The sequence below is a fragment of the Pteronotus mesoamericanus genome, unplaced genomic scaffold (assembly GCF_021234165.1).
Source record: "Pteronotus mesoamericanus isolate MK-2021 breed Mesoamerican mustached bat unplaced genomic scaffold, CSHL_Meso_final contig_42, whole genome shotgun sequence".
Lineage (NCBI taxonomy): Eukaryota > Metazoa > Chordata > Mammalia > Chiroptera > Mormoopidae > Pteronotus > Pteronotus mesoamericanus.
Genome location: NW_026555157.1, coordinates 1381107 through 1403695, shown reverse-complemented (window position 1 = coordinate 1403695; position 22589 = coordinate 1381107). Strand labels below are relative to the sequence as shown.

Genomic DNA, 22589 nt, shown 5'->3' with positions numbered 1-22589 from the left:
CTCGTCACCTCCTCGGAAGGAATGCCGTTTGTTTCCCCCAGGTTTCTGACCTCCTTAGGGAGCCTCTGGATTGGGCCTTGTCACACAATCTTCCTAACTCATCCCTGGGACCAAGGCAGGGGTGCTTACTTTTTCCTTACTATCTTCATCTCACTGCAATGTGTTTACCCCAAAACTCAGGCTCTGCCTTCTTGAGAAGGCCCTGTTACTCCACAGACTGGCTCCAAGGTGGAAGGGGAAACAGGAGAACTTTTCTACCAGTAGGAGGAGCAAGAGAAATGACCAACAGCGCTAAGAAACAGGTGACATCCGTCAGCATCAGGCAAACGGGCTTCACCCTAAGGACCTGGGCTCCCGGAGCAAACTCAGCCAAGGCAAAAGTACTTGTGTGTGCCTGCAATTCAAACAGCTCAGCTCTGTGCCCACAGTACCTTTGGGGAGGGAGTAAGTGTTTAGCCAGGGACACTGCACCAGGGGTCCTCTCCCCTGACCCAGCCCCTTCACTGTCACTTTATGCGGGTCAGGGCCTCCAGGCTTTCTCCCTGGAGTTCTCTAGAAGTGACTCTCAGGGTGAAGGCATTTTACTCTAACTCTCTAGCTGCAAAGAGCATGGCCGATTTAGGATTGCCCCTGGTTGCCCCTGCTGATTCTCGTGGCCTCCCCAGTAAGGTGTGGAAAGCCCGGCCTCCCACTCCCCTCCACGCTGTCTGGTAGCTCTGCCCCTGAGAGCCCCATTTTGACCAGGCTCCTTGCTGCCCGAGTACGATGGGCCTGGGAAACACGCACACCGGTGTGCACACGCAGACACATTTGCCTGGGAAATGGAAGTCACCTCTCACCTCCGCTTTCCTGATCATTCATTAGAGAAATGGGTCAACGATTCTTTTTTCTTTTTTTAGCTGTTGCCCTCCCTCTCGAATATCTGCATAGTGTTCAAAAGACATTTTGGCAGTTGAATAGCAAACTTTCCCTCACTTTAAAAACACAAAGATGCTGTTAATGAAATATTCTGTGATTTTTTTTTCCCTAAAATGCCCCCAGACTTGTAATTGGTCTTCTGTGACTCCTTAGTCCTTAAAAATTGCTGGCAGCCCATCCTGAAGACAAAATTCTTGCCTCACACGATCATGGTATGATCAGATAAGTTAATACTGGTGAAGTGTTCTATAAAATAAAAACTCATGTGCAAATGTAAAAATATTGTTGGCTTGCATAGGCCATATGAAGGCCACCTATCACATGATTGTGTTAGTCTAACACCTAAAAGAAATTTTGAATCTGTTTAACTATGGTTGATTTGAACCAATTCTTTTCTTTTAATGAGCTTATGGTTTCAAATTCCCCCCAAAAAAATCTCTGCTAAGGAAATGTAAACAAAGACTGCTCAAGTAGCCCTGTGGCCTGAAGTGAATAAATTCTAAGATGCGTTCGTTACCTGTTTGGTAGCTTGTTTGGGAAATATGTCCATGCACGTGGCAAGGGGCTCTGCGGAAATGGATGGATCGGGCTGCTGGGTTCTTGGCCGTTTTCTGATGTCTGTGTTGTATTATGAACTCACACATTGTGGTCGGTTTTGGTCTCTACAGCAGGAATAAAAACCCAGACCAAGCCCTCTCTTAAAAATATCAGTTGTAAAGGTGCTAGTTGCTCATTCTTCCCACAGTGCCTGTCTTGTGCTTGGAGGACTCAGGAACCTGGCTTGACTGCACCTGCGGGGTGGATAGAGGTGTGGGGCGAAGGGGGCAAGCAGAGATTTTCTGAGCTGCAGGGTCCCCCATCCGCATGCAGTGCAATGCCTGTGCGACTTCTGCCTGAGCTCGTGGACTTCACTCTTTAAAAGAAAAGGAAAGGCAACTCTGAAAGCTGAGTTCAGCAGGAGTGTAACTGGAGAAAAACAGCCACTGCGAAGAGGCTCCCAGCAGAGCAGACCCAGAGGTAATAAGAGTGGTTCAGCTGGAGCAGGACAGCGAAGTGGCAGCCAGAGGGGCAAGTAGTCACATAAAAAAATAACCTCTTCACACCTCTGACGAATGCCGGAGAAGCCGCTCCACCTGTTGATGCCAGATGGTTGAGGGCTTAGCCCGGTTTTATTTTAGCAGCACTTGAAGCCGGTGGAAACCGGAGTCTATCTGAGGGTGGGACTTTCCATGACTGAAGGCGATCACTGAGCCAGCTCCCAGGACAAAGAAAGTGGCAGCTGCTTCCTTTGTTAGCTCCAAACAGTCACCAGAATGTTCTGTGGGACTGCAAAAACGCATGTGTCAGTAAATTAAGTAATACCCAATTGTTTCTCATTCTGGGAGATAGTCTCTCTGTGTAAAACTTGGGGGAAAGGGAGAAGCAAAAATAAACACTTTTCATAAAAGAAACAGTAGAGTTGGAAAAGGATTCTCGCGTCGGATTTTGTCCAAATACATTTGCCACATGAATTTCAGCAAGTTGCTGGAACTCTAGGATTCTCGGGTCCCCTATCTATGAGACATTAACATGACGCGAGGGTGACAAAGGTGGGGATGTGCAGACCCCAGTGCAACCAGCTCTTCCGTTCCCTGTCCTCAGCTCCAGGAGGCCCTGAGAGGGGTGGGAGGCCTCCTTACTGCTAAGGGGTCTGCCCAGAACTGTCCAAGCTCCCCGCCCCGGCCCGCCCCGGCCCACCCCGGCCCGTCCCTTGCCCCTTATTATGCATTTTACTGCCTCTAGCCCTTAATAATCATATTCCAACTCAGAGAAATTGCTTACCACAGCTAGGGCCATGCGGGAAGTCTGGCTGGGTATGATATCACACTTTATTATTGCCTTCTCTGACCTGAGTGTTCTCCTCCCTCAAGTAGCTATTACCGCTGAGGTTCAGGTCCCGCCATGTGCAAATGTTCCCCACCCCCTCCCTCCCCACCCTGGCCACCAAATGTGCTGTAGGGAAAGCCTAGGTGTTTAGCTTGTATGAAGAAGGTCTTCAGCCTGCCAGTGACAGAACAGGTCCCAAAAAAGTGGAAGCATGGGTGGGCACTCAGGTTTGCAAATGACTCTTATGCCCCCTGGGGAAACTTAGGAAGAACATCGTGAGTAAGATACCGTTTGCCTCTGCCTGAGGCAATATAAACCCTTGCTTACCACTATTCTGCCCAATTAAAAGTAGGGTTTGGTTTTCTTGGGGGGGGGGCAGTGGCTTTTTTGTTTGTTTTTTAATGCTGTTTGGAGACGATAAACCAATGTGGCTAAGTTTTAGTGTCTCCTCTATAAGAGTACACCACTCTCAGCAAGGTTAAGTGCCAGCTAAATCTTGGGCCTTAATACACATGAATTTCAAATAAGCCTGGCAAGGGGCGCAGATCAGCCTCACCACTGAGGCTCTGAAAGCCCATAGTAATAGAGTTTTCACTTGGACAGGACCCTTCCGCTAAAAGACCTCATTCTCTGAGTCCCAAGGAGGAGCTGGAATTCATCCTATGGTTTTCCTGAAGTAGGATCTTTCTATTCTTATGAAACTATGAAGAAGACTAAGTGGTTTTCATCATTCACATAGAATTATCCTTTACATCACTGAACATTATGAAAATGGATCTCTGCTCTCTTCCTAACAATCTCTAGATTAGATTTCGTAATTTTCCCTGAACTCTAAGTTTAAAAAAAATTCCTTGGCTCTATTCTACAATTTTTTTTTATTCCCTTGAATGCCCTGCTATCTAAGGTATCCATTTGACTGGACATCAGCACTAGCCGATGACCATATTTTAACACAGACAGCCTTGAAGTGTAAACACATTTCAGTCAAGTGCTCAGTAAAGTCTGCATGTCCCGTCTTTTACCCCAGCATTATACGTAAGACTTAGAAAAGGAGAGGTTTAAACAGTGAAAGATTTTTGCATGAGAACAAGAGAACTCTGACGTACTATCCCATAATGGCTAGCTCCTGGGCCCCTAATTTCTTCTGACTCTTGACATTCTTCATGAATTAGGACTCTAAGTCCTCTAAATGGAAGATTACCCAAAACAATCCAAAAGCTTTCTATTTTAGGATGCTATCGCACTGCCATGAGAGAAAAAAGCTGATTTGCATTTTATGATTTTTATTATGTTGCTTATCTGAGCTTTCCACAAGGCTTAGTACCTGGTTCTAGGTAGGCGCCTTCAAGGAAGGGGACAAATTCAGGCTTGAGTTTTACTCTGCTGCTCTCTTAACATGGGATACCTTGTAAAGCAACCTGCTTTTTAAGGGGTCTGCTTCCCCCTGTAGCCTCTCCTTCCTTGCTATACCACTGTTCACTTACATAGAATCAGAAATACTGCTTCAGTCAAAGGACAATCAGGAAACATTTGGGCAGGCCCTGTAAGGAACTGGACACAGCAATGGGCAAAACACACAGTTTCTTCCATCATGGGGTCTACGGTCCAAAAGGGAAGGTGTACATGAAACAAGTAATTATAATTTGTTAATTGTAAGTGGGCAAAGAGCTCCAAGAAGAGAATGAATGTTCCCATCTTCCTAATTCTTAGGAACTGCAACAACACCTTGCTGGTGGACAAGCGCAGCACTGAGGTCCTGCGTCTGCCCTTTTAGCAGAATCTTACTGCAGGAAACTGTTGCCCTCAGTTCCCATCTGCAGCCCCTAAAAGATTAAAGTCGGCAGAGCTGACCATTAAAACAGTCAACACCTGTTGTCAGGATTCTGCCAAAGGTTTTATATACATTACCACATTTAATCCTGAAACACCTCCTCTGCGATGTCTGTATCATTATTACCTTCATTTCCAGACGGAGAAACTGAAACTTAGAGAAAGTCACTGTTCTCTGTGAAGCAAATATTGCAGAAACCTGGATTAGCTGTCAAAAATAAGTAGTCTGAGTAACAAGACCAAAGAAAAGATTGTGGTACGATAATGATTCGACATTTATCTGCGCATGTATCTATATATGTAAAATACACACCCTAAAATTATATAACTCTTGAACCTGTTAACAAATCGAGAAGGTTTTGCCCTGGCAGCTGTGGCTCAGTGGATTGAGTGCTGGTCCGTGAACCGAAAGGTCTCCAGTTTGATTCCCTGTCAGAACCCATGCCCCTGTTGTGGGCCAGTCCCCAGCTGGGGGCATGCGTGAGACAACAGACTAATGATTCTCTCACACATCAATATTTCTTTCCTTCCCCCCTGTTCTAAAAAAACAAATAAAATATTGTAAAAAACAAAAAGAGAGAGAGATGGTTTTTCCAAAATTCAGAAGATGTGTGTCTGTTATATAAATCTGAGTGCAGTGAAACTTACTGTGCTTTTAAGAAAGCCAGCCAATGAAACTACAGCTTTCGGTCATTTTGGCTCTCTAAAGTGGAACGGCTGGATTCATAGGAGGACTGCTGCTTCAATTTCTAAGCCTGTAAAGTCAAGACCAATGTCTTTTTTATAAATTTAGTGATTGCACTTGGCAAAGGGCTATAAACCCAACGATTCATTTTAAATTAAAATATATGTTGCCTAAGGCATCAGGTTTCCACTGGGAGGCTGTGATTCTGAACCAAAGTTAACAATGGACAGAAAGCACAGGAATGCATGAGGTTTTTATTTCCTAAAAACATTCAGACACACACACACATAAACTGTCAAGGATTAAAAAGTCCTCCAAAGCTGCCCCCCAAGCTCATCCGCACAGGCCCAGTAAGTCAGGCAGCATCTATGGCTCCACCTGATGGCTGAACCGTCTTTGTGTTTCAGGGCTGGGCCCAGCCCTCACTCCTCTAAGGGAGACGGTTCATCCACCAAACTGAGGCAGAAGAGCTAGGCTGCAATGAAATGGGAAATCATAATTCGTCGTTTGGGGTACAAGGATGATGGTGGTAAGCGTTTCTAAATTTGTCCAGAGGTAAGACAACAAAGCAGTGGGACTTGATTTGAAATACTGACATACTCACCAAGTTTCTTCTCCTACACTAAGCTGTCTCCAAGGGTTTCAAAAGAAAATATTTAATGTGAATTTGCATATTTGCCACTCAGCAACATTTTAAAAAATGGGATTTAACCTAATTGAATTCAGGGACTCCCAGAAAACTTCCCCGAGGCAGTCAGTTCTGCACCGCTACAGTTCAGCTTCAGCCTCTTTCCAAGCCACAGATTTGAATGTGATTAAACCATGTAAGAAAACACCATCAAGCAAGAACTGCACAGCACAGTTAAAAGCTAGATTTTCATATCTTCCCAAAAATCTGTAGTTTACTTGCTTATGTGAAAAATTAAGTGGCACACTCCCACTAGTAATCAGCCTACCCACTTCTGAACTTACATAGGCAGCAAATTAGTATATATCTCCTTAATTTCTCACAAGAAATAAAACAGGTCAAAGGAGCTGTTGATGCTGACCAACAAACTTTCCAGCAGAGCCCTGCATTTCAATCTCATGTGTAGGGGGACAGAAATAAGGAAGGTTGTGGAAAAGAACCGCCACTTGACATTGAAATATTCCTTTGCAACGGTGTGGAAACACTTCAAAAATAAAACCTCTTTGTCCTTCATAACAACCCTGGAAAGGAGAGAGGACAGATAATGTACCAACAAATAAACTAAGGTGCAAAGAAGTTATGCTAGTTGCCTTAAGTCACACAGCCCAGTAATGGCAACCTGATAGGAAACAGTTTCACGGCTCCTTAATTTTCTGAAGAGTGACAGCACAATGACTTTTAGATTTGGCTGACTCAAGAAAATTATCAAGAGAAAACCAACATCAGTTCAGACTTCCATAGATAGTTTTTCTTAACTTTTTATTTAGGTATAAAATATATTCAGTAATATACAACATGTGCACTAATTTGTTTATACAGATCAGTGACCTTTTGTGTGCGTGCGTGCGTGCGTGCGTGCGTGTGTGTGTGTGTGTGTGTGTAACCACTACCCACATTAAGATACAAAACATTTCTGGTATCCTCGTGTCTGTTCTGCTATTCTGACTTTACTCCTCATAGGGGAATTTTGCTTGCTCTTGAACTTCCCATAAATGGAATTATGCAGTATGTACTCCTTTTTGTCTGACACTTTTCACTTGTTATAATCAAGTCTGTGAGGTTCATCTGTGTGTGTGTGTCAGTAGCTTCATTTTGTGAACATGACATTTCATTTATCCACTCTCCTATTGATGGATGTTTGGGTTGTTTCCAGTTTTGGGCTACTGTAAAGAGAGCTTTTATGAACATTCTTATACATATCTTTTGGTGAACTTAATACAAACATTCTTTTCCAGGGTACATATACAGTGCCCTATGTAATTTCTTAGTTACCAGGTAGATAAGTCTTTAGTTTTAAAGGGAACTGCCAACAATTTTCCACAGTGGTTGTACCAGTTTACACTTCCATTATCACTGATGAGAGTTCTAGTTATTCCACATCTTTGCTAACACTTGGAACTAATTTGTCAGCTCCTTCAACTTTAGCGTTTCTGGGCAAGTGTGTAATGGTATCTCATCTCATTTTATTTTGCATTTCTCTGGTGACTACTGATGTTAAGCACCTTTTCATAGACTTCTTGGCCATATATGTAAAGAATTTGTTCAAGTTTCGTGTCCATTTTCTAAAAATCAGCTTATGAGCCTTTTTCTTTTTGATATATATAATCTTTGCCAGTCTGTGATTTGATGACAAGAAATTCTTAATGTTAATAAAGTCTAATTTAACAATTTTTTCTTTTATGGTTATGCTCAGATATTATTTCCTGGGGTTTTCTTTTTTTTCTAGAACATGTGTTCTCAATTTAACAATTTAAACTCCTAAAGATCACTGAGGATCCCAAAGATGTTTATGTAAATTATATCTACCAATATTTACGTTAGAAATAAGAATGGAAAACTTTAAATAATTACTTCATTCAAAGATAGCAATAAACTCACTATAGAATAAAAATAACTTATTTTATGATAAATTTATACTTACACATTATTTTCCAAATCAAAAAGAAGTTTTGAGAACTGTGGCAATGTTTTACATTTTTGTAAATCTATTTAACCTCTGGCTTCATAGAAGACAACTGTATTCTCAGATCAGATTCTGCCTTCACTCTGCTGCAGTATCTATGCTGCAGTATGTATTTTGCTTGAAGTATCTGAAGAAAAATAGCCTTACAGAAATATGTAGTTGGAACAGTGAGTAGCCTTTGCAGATAATTGTAGTTATTCTTTCATATGATACCTAAACTCAACAACTGGTACTTTCCCAAAGTTGCAATGTGGAATTTGAAACTGTTATCCGTGAACTTTTCATATTAAAATCCATTGGTCTTATAGTTGATGGGTTTTATTATCTCTTAAAATAGGATTGTTCTAACTCATCTTCTTGCTCTCGTTGTTGCAGTAGGACTGCTGACCTGCCGCTAGCTCCTACATCCTACCTAACAGAGAAAATCCCCTGCATAGCTCTTTAAAGAGATAAGTAATTAAAATCATTTTCCTTCAAACATCTAACTAAACTGGAAAGCCAACAAAACTTTATATAGCTGTTATAATTTGCACTTTCATCTTAGGGAGATTGAACTTACGCATAGTGTTTACATTTTTATGGGTTGTATGCTCTTTAGGGCTCATTAGGGCTCCCTGTGTAATCAAAATTCATGATACGTCCATGGCCTCTGTATGAGAGGCAGTGTGCAATAGAAAGAACACTAAATACTTGAGAGTCGGGTTACTGAGTTTTAATCTGAACTCCCAAGAAGTTGGAAAAAGGAAAATATTGTATTCATTTCCTGTAACACATGTGGGAGTTAATGATCCCTATTTTAATTTGGGGATATATTTTATACATTTGTTAAGACAAAAACTTCAGGTGTAAATGAAATAAACACCTGAGTATTTTGTTTTTGAAGTACCATCCTTGATACTATCTCCCCCTCTCTTAAAAAGTATCCATTATCCTGAACTTCATCCGTTCCTTAATTTATCATTTTTACCACATCTACCACATCTGTAGGCTACCACTGAACAATATTACTTAATTTATAGGCATTTAAGGTTTATCCTGTACAAGTTCCTTTGCAGCATGTTTTTTTCCCTCAAACAATGCTGGTGAGATGTGACCAAGTTCATGTGGCTATAATGAAAGACCCAATTCTTGCCCCAAAGTTCAGTGCTTCAGTTTCCTCCACTATAAGATGCAAGGAGAGTGTAAACTGAGTCATCTCTCAATATTCTTCCAGATCTGAAATTCTAATTTTACTTTTTACAATAAGCACAAAGGTGTAGAGTTTACTCTAAAAATATAGTGCTGCTCATAATTATGATTTATTTGAAGTTGACTCTTTAATCAAGAACGCAATCCTCAGGGGAAATGTGTCATGTTATCAATTCAGATACTTTGGCAAAATTAATTTAAAGGTTACTTGAATATGAGGCTTCAGTTTTAAAGAGAAGTCATTGTCATAGCAGGCTTGAAGCGGCACATGCAATGATCAGAAAAGACAGAATTCACAATGCAAAAATGCAAAGTTTATTTTCTTAAATAAAATACTATATTCATATCTATACAAATAATTATTACAACCATTAAAATGTTACATTTACCAATAAAAATTTCAAAACTTTAAACAAGAGCATGGTTCAGAATATTCACACCCTAATACAATGCATTTGTAAAAAGATGTCAAAATAAACAGGACCTGTTCTTATTTACAACAGTAGGACAATCCTGATCATATTATACATATCTGCTCTGGATTCCATTACAAAACAAGTTAGTTCCCATTAGAATAATAAACCAGGTGATTTACAGTAATAGGACACAGTGCACAGCAGACATTGCTGGCATGGAAATAGATACAAATATTACACTATTGAAAGCATTACAGTTAGGTTTTTTCTGGTGACTGCCCTACAGTACGTTTCTCACCCAGTGTATCTATAAATAATTTGTGAAGGTGATTATGTTCTCAGATTTTTCCACCTATTTTTTACCAAAATGAATACATATATGGCCTGCTGAAAGTGGAAGCAAATCTTTTCTTCACAGTAACACAATTGCAGCATTTCAAGCAACACTGTCTGGTCCCTTTCTTCTTGGAAGATCAACAATTCGACTCCCCTTGAAGGTTACCAATATAATCAAGTCCAGTGCCTCAGTGACCTCACAGATGAAAAATGGTTTTAAGACTTAGAGGGTGGGGAACAGGGATCCAGAAAAGTGAAAGAGGGCATCTAGCTGGAGTAAACATTAAGTTCCTATGACACAGTATGATGTATAACTGAACACACAGCTGAGCCAAAAAAATACATACTCAGGATCATCTTTGTTTAAAAGGTTAAATTGCAAATAGTTATCTTCTATGTCTCATGAAATCTCTAGTGAAGATTATGCAGTCATACAAAATAACACCATTTTGGATATTATGCCCAATAGTTTCCATGCAAGACAGCTCATGTTTATGTAGCATCTGAACACATGCACAAGACAGAAAAAGATTACATAATTCTAGAAATAAGGATGTTGGGGTTTGCGCAAATCCATAAATAAGGATGTTGGATGACCATCACATACAAGTGGAGTTTAAAAGGAGTTTTCTTCTACCTAATAAGGGTTTTTTTGTTTTTGTTTTTTTTTTTTTAACAAGATTGGAATCAAAGATGGCTCAGAGAATGATAAGGCAACAGTGAGAAACATCAGCTGTACTTGTCTTCCAGGTGTTTGATTACTTGACATGTACCATCCTGGCTGGTACTTTGCTGTAACAGAGAAGCAGGTGAGCGATATGTTCCAATGGCTGGTCTTAGGACCAGAGGCACAGTTTCAGTAAAGTGCAGTACCAGGGAAGAGGCATGTGAGCAGAACGAGAAAGAAACTCTGTCCAAGAAGGTTTCTAACACTTCCTCCCGGCATATTTGGACTGCCTCAATCTAATCTTGATGTCCCCCATAGACTCAGCAGAAAAACTCTCAGGCTGACACAGGAAGTGTAGACTGCAGGGAAAATACAGTTAAGTCCAAAAAAGAACCCTTTTCTTGTTGAACTCTGGTGAAGGAGAAATGTAGCCAAAAAGGTATCTCAAGAAACTGTTTTCTGGCCTTTAGTGTGCATATAGGTATCATAAAATCATCACTCACAAAGTAACTTCACACTAGTTTCTCTGGCTATTACTATGCCCTCTGGATGTACAAAGCCATAAGCAGTTATCTCCAGGCAAAGGCAGGGTTTATATAGACAACAGAATTACAACAATGACATCCAGGTTCCTAAGGACAGCAAATCAAAGCTGTCTTCTGGGATCATCTTTGCCCTTTCTTCACTCCGTGGTGGGGAGTGGAGGCGGGCAGCGGCGGGGAGGCTCATTAAAACAAGGTAGAGAACTATGTGGCACATTAAATATTTTAAATCACTTTTGATTTACTCATGTTTCAAGAAACTGGGTGACTTAATAGTTCCCAAAACCAAGACCTGGGAATTACTGATTTGGGAGTATGACTTCCTGTCACACACTGACTCAATAGATGGTATGCCCAATAAATGTTTGAAGGCAAAGGAGTAATCATCATGCTAAGGAAATGACCAGATTCCCTGTCACCTGTTTGACACAGAGCAGATGGAAGAAAATAAGAGCCTAGGTACCTATGTATCAAAGGAAGGATATAGCTATGAAGATTTGTATCTTTACGTCTTTACCCTTTCTCAAATTTTTAAAGCTTTACTCCCATTAAATGTGTTTCCAACATTTTTTTTTTGGTGGGGGGGAGGAGTATAAATTTTAGCCTCTTTAGGAAATGGCCAATGTTAGAATGCAAGAGCATGGCAAATGAATTATCATTAAAATAATTTTAAATAAGTTTGTTTAAGTAATTTTTTATTTTAAAAAGCTGATTTTAAAAGCTGATCCTCACTGAAGTTCACTCTAATATGTGACTGGAAATTGCTGCAAAAGAACATCCCCTCCTCATTTTTCTCTTTCCACAGTTCTGATATGTAAAATTGTTTAAAGCATGATTACTCTGGAATTCTCACTCCTTACTTAGAAAAAGGGTGCCATCTCTGATACCACTGGAGGGTCTTGCAATAAAACAAAAAATAAATGTCCCAAAGTGGTATAAAACATCCCAAAACAACCTGTTTGTACAAAAAACAGAAATGACATCAAACTTGATTGACACACTAAAAGTTTATACATGATGAAAAATCTGAAAGTTTTCATCTCATTAGAAGTTACTGTGTTAAATATTTAGAGGAATCAACCACTTTTTTGTAACATTCCATGTGATTAATAATACTAAAAGAGAAAATTGATATAATCAATGCCTCTCATTTATAGTTCATACAGAAGCTTGTGTATTTCCAGAAATTAAAAAAATTATTTGTGGAAATGGTTTTACATGCTATAGTCATATATTAGCAAGCCAAAAATAACATTAAATTTACTATAACCAAAACCGACTACGTTCTCTGCCAATCCTTTGCCAAAAATTACATCCAGAGATCAGTAAATATTAAAATAAATTCCACCCCAAAAATCAGGTAGCTCTAATTATCACATACTCAATACTGCTGGTAAATCTCATACACTTGTGCTTTTAAATCAAATAAGATTACTATGCTCAGACCCCTCACAGACTTGAGTTCCTAAATAAAATGCACATTTCTGTAAGATAATTAGAGCTACATGTAAGCAGGAGCCAAATTATTTGCAGATGGCAGTATCTTTCCTCAGGTGGTCAAGTAAGCCTTATTTAGGGGTAAAGACTCATTCAGGATCAAAGTGTTACAGGCTTGGAATGAAAGCCCTGAGAACTGTACCTCTGAACAGATCTGAAGAGAAAAATACAATCAATGCAACAGAAGTGTCTGAATGTTCCAGGCTTTGAGGCCTTTTCATTGCCATGTTCAAACTGAGTTTCTCCTTAGCTTGTTACCTTAGTTCCAATTACATCTAAGAGTCCCCAGTTCTTCAGAACTCACTAGCCACTGTGTGCGCACATGTGTGTCTGTGTGAGAGAGACATACAAAGAAAGAGAGAATAAATAGTCAAACACATTGAAAACTGTCCTTGAAATAAGCAGATTGGATCTTTCAAGTACAGAGAAAAACTTGAATGTTAAAGCTTAAAGCTCAGTTAATTAAAAAACAAGTCATAAATCTTACATTTTTTCTCAATTTAAACTTTTAACTACGGCGTTTAGCTGTGGTCTTGTTGAATAACTTATTCATGAAGCTCTCCGATTCCTCCCCATGACCATTTTGAAAGGAGAAAATACAAAAGTTTTTCTAATTTACAATTTTTTTTTTTAACCCCTAGAAGGCTGCTTCATTTGGCAGCACGAGTAGATGGGAAAGTTTGGTTAAGAGCAGTTGAAGAGGCACAGATGACCCTTTTGCTGAGTCTTTAGAAGAGGTATTCACTGGAGTTCCTGCTCTAACCAAACCCTAGGAGGCTTTTTTAAGGAAGGAGGGGGGAAATGCTGGTCCTTGAGTTCACTTTGTTAACAGAGCAGACAGAACAATTTATATGCATCTCTCCCACTCCATCCCATTTTTGGCAGAATATAACAACAAAAAGTAGTGGGTTTGACAATGTGAGCATATATGGTTGTTGACTTAGTTTAAGTTTTCAAAATTCAATGTATAAGTATATACATATATATTTTTTAGGATTATTATTAATTTCAGTGGGGCTTTTTAAAACCCCTACATCAAGTTTTTCTATACTTCAGCAGGTCATGGGTTTCAGTTTCCCATTTTCAGATGGCAGGCCTATTTTTAAATGACCAGTTTATACTTAAAAACCTATGTGTACACACACACTCACACATACACACGAACATACAGAGACAATTTCTGAAGCACCATTTCACATCTACCATTGGGAAAAATATTGAACAAATTTATGTTATTATAATCCTGCTATGAAGGATAATAATGCAATATACAATGCCACTTTAAACACAAATATCAGTAAATGAAAATAAGGACAGAGCTTAAGACCTTGCAAAGAAATATCTTAAAAGGTTCAAATAATATGTAGATTCCAAACACATTATTTACTGATCAGTCCCTACTGAGTAAACAAATGTAAAAGAATTTATTTCAAGATCAATAAATAGAATGAAGAGAATATGAAAACAACACTCAACTGATGAAACAACAATCTTTAACTGAACACATGCAAAACTCCACAATATAACTGCTCTTATCCTTATTGTCTGATGCAAAATGCAAGTACAAAATGGAAGGTATCTATGTTCTTTTCTTTTTCACTTTCTATTTTTAAGGCTAACTGTTTAGGGAAGACCTTTGCTTTAAAGGATCTTGGCACATTAAAGGATAACACAGCTCTCTAATTTGAGGAACAAGACATGAAACTCTGATAATTTATTGTTATAATTAAGAAAGAAGCCTCCACCTAAACCAAATCTTAGGAATAAAGGCTGATTAAACAACTCATTTATTTGCTAGCTGCTTGACTTTAACCATGGACATTCATTCTATACTAATTCAACACCTGCCATGGGTAAGAAACTGTTCTAGAGGCTGACATCAACCAGCATTTGGTTATGAGCCATTGTGCTATATTGAACTATCCGTATTTCTGAAAAACAATTTAACCATTTCAACTATTTTACATATTTTCAACAATCAAGTTCAAAATCTGGGTTCCTTTCTACTACCGAACACATGCCAAGATGAACTCACCCAGCTTCCAGCTGATTAATATTTAGGGATATTACAAATCAATCTTCAAAATGCAAATCTGCTTGGAAAATATAAAAAGCACATGATGCAGTTAAAAATGAAAGATTATCTGACAACCCAGTATTTGCATCATCTCTGACATGGCTTCCCTACATTCAGAAGGTAACTGTAAATTGACTATACGAACACAAAGGCATACACACGCGCAATCTCCCTCTTCATGTGCCCATACGTGTGCATGCACACACAAATACATGTGTAATCTCAACTGTTACATTTACATCTAGTCTATCGGTATTTAAACAGCTGAACTGCAGTCATGACCTAAAATATGGCTTATGTTGTGGGCAGGTCTGTTTGTGGACTGCTTGGAAGAGTCAGAGGCAGAGGAGTTTGCAATTGTAAGCAAAGGTGACATTGCTGAACCATCAGGAAGAGCGGTAGCTATTTCTGGAAACAAAGATGTCATATTGAAATTGGATAAGTGAGAGTTGGTCATGTGCATTGGTGGCATATCAGGGAGAAGAGGAAAACTTGGTTGAGCAAAACCAACAGGTCTTGGAGGAGATAAAATTGATCCAAATCGGTTATTTAAACTTCCACTGTTTACTTTCTCTGTGCTAGGATTTGAAAACATTTGATTTGAAAAATAGGGGATTGAAATGTCATTGGACAGCGTAGGGTGAGCAGGAGAGTACGGGGGATAGAAGGAAGGTAGAGTATTTTGGGGATCTACAGGGATGAGAGCTGGAGTTCGAGTGGCACTAGGCTGAGTAACCTGTGGAATGAAAGAAGTGTTAGCATTTATTGGTGGATTCATGCCACCCTCAGGAATAAAAGGAAAACCAAAATTTTGTGATAGTGTATGCTGATCAGGCACTGAATTATCATTAGGTACTTGTGGGCTCTCAGGCATGAAACGAACAATACTTCCTCTCTTCTCTGTAGTGGGTTGTTGGCGTCCAAGAATCATACTGCCACTAGCAGAGAGAGGGAGATGAGGAAGACTTGGATCAAAGACATTACTATGCCTTTGGTTTCCAGAACGATTCCTTTCAGGCTGACGAATTTTGGAACCACTGCTGTCTTGCAAAGGATGCCTTGATCGCTGGGGAACTGAAGAATTAGTTTGACGTACAGGAGGCCCCTGATCAGCATTTCCATGAGACACAGATGGATGTGGCAAAGCTGGCCTTGCAACCCCATGCATGTTGGTTGTGACTGGAGGGTTCATGTGGCCCTTGGTCCCATGACTGTCAGTAATCCTCATGGGATTGGACTTCTGTACAGAAACATTGGGACTTGTGTTTCGACCTTGAATGTCTCCTGAGGAAGAAGAACTTGAAAAAGGAATACTTAAGGTGCTGTTCCTGGTGTTAATTGCACCTAGGGACATATCACAACTTTCCCTATTCTGATTCTCACTTTCTCTCCTAATATGGACACTTTCATGAGTTGGGGGGCAATTATATTCAATAGCAGGGGATGGACCACACTGTGTATTCCTCTGATGTTCTGAGAGTGATCTCTGGCTTCCAATGACCTGATCACCAAGGTGAGGGGCAAGTAAACTCTGCATGAAACTTTGATGACATGTATTTTCACTGTCTCTTGCTGGAATGGCATTTCCTGTTGGGATGCTCTGAACTGGTGGATAAGGCAATCTCTTTTGGCGGTCAACTGGTGGTGGACCAGGGTTTTGACTAATTCGAAAAGCCTGAGACTGCATACTCCTCATTGATGACACAGAGTTACCTATTTCATTATTCCTTGAAGACTGTACTTCAAAATTACTCTGGGGCTGTTGAATGGTTCCAGCTGGTTTAAATGTCTGACAGTCAGAAAGGCGGATTTCTGAGGCAACATTATGGTCCACGCGACCCTGCATATTATGAATGGCCAAACCCTTATTTCTGGGTACATCAAGATAACTTCTCATTTCAAGCTGATCTGAAACTCTAGAACCCTGAATTGATATACCCATTCTCTGCTCTGAATTAGAAGATGTCTTTCCAATGAGTGCCTCAGCAGAATAACTTGAAACTCTATTTCTCTCTGGTCTGTGTGGAGTACAGGTCATGTCTGAAGATCTAGTCACAATACTTGGTTGCGACACCATTTGCTGCTCTATGCCTCTTGATGTCAAGAGCCTCTGCATTGGATTGTGCCCAGAAACATGTTCAGAAGAAACCCCTGATCCTTGCTGCCTGCTTCCAACATCCTGCTGCTGGTGCATGATATCCTGATTGAGATGGTTCTGGGGATGGTTATGGTGGTTCCGGCTGGTTGAAGGGTTTTCGCAACTCTTCTCTGGCTGGGAGCTTCCGAAGTGTTGCTGCATCTGTTGCTGTATCTGCTGATGGTGGGGATGTGGCTGACCACTCTTGGGGCGGGATTGGTCAGTCCCATGGTGCTTCGGTTGTAAGGAAAGCTGAGAGGGCTGAGTGCCCTGAACAAGATTCCTCTTTTTCTGCATCTGGACTTCCTGTTGCAGAGTTCTCTGCTGGTGGACATTATGGGGCTGAGAGTGGACAGAGCTCTCTGCATGAGGTATGTGATGCTGCAGTTGATACAAATGATGTCTCTCCCTTAACTGCCCTGCTTGCTGCTGCTGCTGCTGCTGCTGCTGCTGCTGCTGCTTTAAGTAGAGATGGTTACTGTGCAGGTGAGATACCCCTTGAGCTGGAACATGCTGTTGCAGGGCCTGCAGATGTTGACTGGCCTGGGTTTGCTGCTGCTCAGCAACTGAAGGCTGAGAACTGCACTGAACTTCAGTTTGCCTCAGTGCAGGGCCCACAAAGTTGTTACTAGGTGGAAATAATCGTGTAAGGCCATCTCCATGTGCTGGGTTGCTAATAGGCACAACTGAGTTTGAAGAGTTGGGAGGAATCTGATTAACCATTATTTGAGTTTGATCAGAAATGCTGTCTGGAGTTCGGCTCATCAGGGACATACCTTCAAGCCTGAGGGGAGCTGGCTGACAATGCTTTTGACGTTTAGCCGAAGACAGCAGAAGGTCATCTTGGACAGCACGCTTAGCAGAGTCTTTACGGCTTTCATGATTTGGCTTTAAGAGTGGCTCTTGAATCTGTGGATTTGGTATAGTGCCAGTCATAGTGTTTAGTTGTTCTTGGGAATATTCAGTCATGAGAGGTGGTCCAGGAGGTTGATTGCCATAGGAACTAGATGAAACAGTCAGATTAACTGTAGGAGGAACAGTTGTTTGCTCTGAAGTTTGGGTTAATCCAGCACAGCTGACAAGAGGATGGCTGATGCTGCTCTGATGGATAAGGTTATTCACACTTAAACTGGTGATGTTTGGTGGCTGAGAAGTCGACACCTGCAAAGAGGCATTTGATGTTTTAATTCCTACAGAACAACTTGGTTTTTCAAGGGGCCTATCCACAGTTGCTTCAATTGAATCCTGAGAATTAAATTCATTTGGTGTTGCTTCTGCCTGACCTGGGCCATTCTCTTTAGAGATCTGTGTTTTGAAAGGCTGGTCTCCCTCTAAAGATGATGCTTCGGAAGGCTTTGAAGTAACTTCCCTTATATCAGCCTGGGTGCCAGCTCTTCCCTTTTCAAGGTTCTCCTGGTCAAAAATAGCTCTTGCTGCAAGAGCGACTATATCAGTTTGCTCTACAAAGGTACAGCTGTCACACGTATTAGTTGGTACATTGCTGGTGACATCCTCTCTGGATGTTTCAGGAAGCATGGATGCAACTGAGAAACTACGACTACTGCCAGAGCTGGTTGACATGGGAGAGTCAGTCTGCCTACTGTTGAGCAAAGAACCATGAATACCCTCATGATCAGGGGTGCAGGAATGATGCTGTCCCGGATCTCTATCCTCACTGCTCATCAGTAACAACTCCTGTTTGGGCTGTAAATCAACACTTGCATCAACTATTTTAGAATTTTCTGAAGAAAAGTCAGGATGGTCCACCTGGACTGAAAGAGATGATTTCTGAGAGTCTTTTTCTTTAGAAAGACCAGATAGTAATGCAGTTAAACCTTGCTCCTTTAAGAGACCTGGGGCTTCCATTCTATCTGATGAATCTTGCTCAACTCTGCAAGGTTCAGACATGATTTCTATCTCAGAAACAGAGTCAGTACTTGTGGTGCTCGTGGCAGATGACAAACCAGAAACCTGAGAAACCAAAATGTGGGGATCATTTGAAGTTGGAATCAACATGTTGGCTGAAGTACAGGGTTTGGCAGCATCTGACAATGCCAAACTAGTTGGTGGCTTATCCTGAGATATCTCTCGTTGCACTATGGGGGCAGAATCTTTGGATTTTGCTGGGGCCATTGCAAAATGTTCACTTGTTACAGATTCTTGCAAGGGTGAATTAGACTCTTCTGCTGACTTAGATTTGGGTACAGACTCAGGTATCACTGGTTCCGAATTCAGAACATCCAAAGGATGTGAGCCAGAAACACTTGCGGTACTCTTTGCCTGGGACATAGTGACAGATGGCGACATGAGAGGGGGGCTTTCCAGCAGTCCAGCGTTACATGGTGGCTCTGCTGAGCCTTCAGTGCTGGGGCTGTCTGCTTTGCCCACATTTCTGACTGGATTCAGGGGGCATGCTGACTTGTTAGCTGCTAAGTGTTTCTTGACACCTGGCTTCTTATTCAACCTTTTTGATTTCACATTAGGCAAACAAGCTACAGTGTTCACTGAGGGAGCAGTCACTAGATTATAAATACTGGGTAGTGTGGCTGAACTATCTATTGTCATGGGAGAAGCTACAGTTGCTGTTAATGAAACACAGTTAGCTGTGGTAGTTTGACTATTTGCAGCAGTTTGAGGGTTGGCAGGCTGGCTAATAGACAATTGTACACAGCTTTGCCCAGCCATCTGTGATATGCTTTGATTGAGGCTGGCCAAAGCGCCAAATGTATTCAGGGCAACGTTGGTATTTGGATCTTCGCTGGTGGTGGGTTGAATAATTTGCATAGGATTTTGGTTTGTAGTTCCTGATGAAGACATCACAGGCTGCAAAGCAAAGAGCTGTCCATTTAAAGAAATGGTTTGAGGCTGTTGTTGGTTTGACATGGTAACAGAAAAAGTTTGTGTTGAATTAGATGTTGATAATGATGAAGGTCTTGGTAATATGTGGACAAGATGCTTTCCCCCAAAAGTCTGTGGAGTCGAAATATTTTGCACTGAATTAGATCCTATTATAGCATTGGCTCCATTGACAGGGAGCCGAACAGAACCAGGAGGTGGAGCCGAGAGGAGTGGCAAAGGATTCTGATTAGCTGCCTGTATGATTACTATCTGCTGCCCTACGGTTTGGTTGGGAACCTCTGCCCTCATCACTGTCGGGCACGGAGTGGTGCTGGGTGGCTGAAGAATAATAACATTTTGATTAGCTGGAGCTGCATTAACAGCTGTCCCAACTGGCTGAGCCATCTGAATCACTTGCATTGCTGAATTCAATGGAAGGATATTTTTGGGGGGCTGAGATTTAACTTGTGGCTGGGCAATTAGTGGCTGCATAGGTAAGGATGGACAAGAAGGCAAGGTTACAATTACTTGCTCAACTGGCTGCCCATCTGCTGGAAAGGAATTATTCAAGTTGATGCCTGTAGCTCCGTGTCTACTGTGGTTTGTTGTGGGGGGGCTAGTACCAGATTCATTTAATACTGGAGTCACGGCAGAAGATGGTGTCTGGCTTAAGGGCTGAATAGTGTTTCCTGCCAGTTGCAAAGTAGTCCACGTTGTCTGCGTGTTTCCAGCTGAGGAAATTCGAGTAAGGCTATTAATGTTTTTCATATCTGAAGCACTAACAGCTGAAGAAGGCAAAGAACAAGAGGGAGCCCAACCATTATCCAAAGGGTTTGCAGAAAGAGTGCTTACAGGAGTGGTGGTCTTCCCTCCTCCAGGGGCAGATGGGGCCACCGCTGTGGAGACACTTGTTAAGTCTGCACCCTTGCTAATGCTCATTGGACAAGAATCACCTGCAGATCTTGGGGGTTGGGAGCAGACTGTGGTGGTAACTGAAACAACAAAGGTGGTTTGATAATCACTTCTGAAATCCTGTATGCTCGGGCAGGACTTGCCTCCATGGTTCACTTTAGCAGCCGCTGCTGAGGAGCTGGAGGGGATGCTTGTGGCACAAGGGACCATTTTCTTCAATACTTTGGGGTTCTCTTGCCCATTCTTATTTTCAGAAGAATTTTGGTCATTTAGACTTGTGTGCAAGGGACGATGTTGGTGAGGTTCAGGCCCAACGGGAATAGCAATCAGGGAGCCAGTGGTGGTGCCAAGAACACTTGGTTCGCTTTCGGAGGTGGAAAGCTCGAGAATATTTTGAGCAGGAATGGTAGCCGGAAGACAAAGAGGAACAGGCTGGTTGGCAGCCAATGCAGAAACTGCAGTCTGATGCCATGGCTTGTTTTCAGAAGGGTAAACTCCAGAAATAGACACAGGAGTCACAAGATTGCAAGTCCTCTGTACTGGCACCACATTGGCAGTTTGCTTTTGTAAATTATGGCCAACATTAAAGGTTATCCCCTGAACAGCTGTTCCCTGGTTGTTTCCACCAGGCTGACTCCCATTGGAATAAACAATAATATTTTTTTGAACCTGGTCACTGGGAATAACAACAGAGACCTTTGAGTTTTTAAGATTTCCTTTCCAGTGGATTGTGGGATCATCATATAAGCATATGTCATTTGCTTTCAATAATTCAATATATCGGCCATTTTCTTTTTGAATTTCTTCCAGTTGTTTACGTAGCTTTTTAATTTCTTCAGCTACAATATTAAAAATAAAAATGAAACAATTACCTGTATATGTCAGCATTTACAGTAACTTAAGAACTGTATATTAAAACTACCGAAATCTAATTCTAGCATTCCAAATACCTCAATTAAGAATATTCAGCTATGTCCTATTACAAGCTTTCTTCTTTTTAGAATAGTGTCTCAAATCTCTATTCCTTATTTTAAAAGTATATATTTTTAAAAATCAACAATTCAAAGTTCAAAAATCACTCATAATATAGAAATCTTAAAACTCTCAATTCAAAAATTCCCAATTGGGCAGCTACAAAGGTAAAGCAAGAGAAGACATAATGACATCATGGTAACATGCTAGGAAAATAACATTGATCACTGATATAATAGCATTTAAATGCTACAACAGCTAACATTACTTATAATGGTAATAAAGAGTCTCTTTTTATAAATGGCTTTACACTAGTTTTTATTTTACCCTTTGAAACAACAAAGACCAACCAGAACATGCAAGAAGTGAAGTCGTAGAGCACAGAGGAAAGCATCAACAATGAAATTTGCCTTTTCCTTGGCAGGGCCCATGTATGTACGCTACTGAGTAATGAATATGTCTGTCACACCCCTATTCCTTTTACAGGAGACAGCCTCACCCATGGATCCTACTAACGGGGCAGCCTGGGCTGCTGCTATTTATGCTCTGTGACCCCATCCATCCCTACCTGCCTTGCTATAGTGGTGGGTACTCTCCCCACTCTCCCTGCTGAAAACAGACAATCCTCAAGGACAATGCACTATTAGGTAGCCTGAAATGCAAAGTTCTGTTCTGACAAGACTGAGGTGAGACTATTAGATTATTTTCCTCAGATATTTAACCTAAGAGACACAGGAAAAAAAAAATGCCAAGGCGCCATGGATATTAGAAATTAAAATGACTTATTATGGACAGAAAAAATAATGGTTGTTCTTACTCATCACACACTTGCTATATATGCCTGGCACTTCTCATTGTCTTGTTTAGTAATAACAACAACAACAACAATCACAACAGATAACATTTGTTGATCATTTACTATGTCCCAGACTTTAAGTGCTTTTCCAGAATTCTCTCTTTTAATCTTCATAACAACCATGAGATGGAAACTACCTATTGTCATCACCATTTTCAGATGTGAGAGACAGGCTCAGAGTAGTTACAGAATTTGTCTAAA

General features: G+C 40.9%; 1 protein-coding gene across 5 annotated transcripts in view; it reads right to left on the bottom strand.

Moving 5' to 3' along the window:
• Positions 1 to 9479: 9479 nt before the first annotated feature.
• USF3 (upstream transcription factor family member 3) overlaps positions 9480 to 22589 on the bottom strand; it is a 55609-nt gene continuing 42499 nt past the window's right edge. For all 5 annotated transcript variants that reach the window (XM_054577294.1, XM_054577293.1, XM_054577295.1 and 2 more), the window contains one exon: positions 9480 to 21399. In XM_054577294.1, coding sequence (XP_054433269.1) covers positions 14930 to 21399 — 6470 coding nt within the window. In that variant the 3' untranslated portion in view covers positions 9480 to 14929. The remainder of the gene's footprint in view (positions 21400 to 22589) is intronic.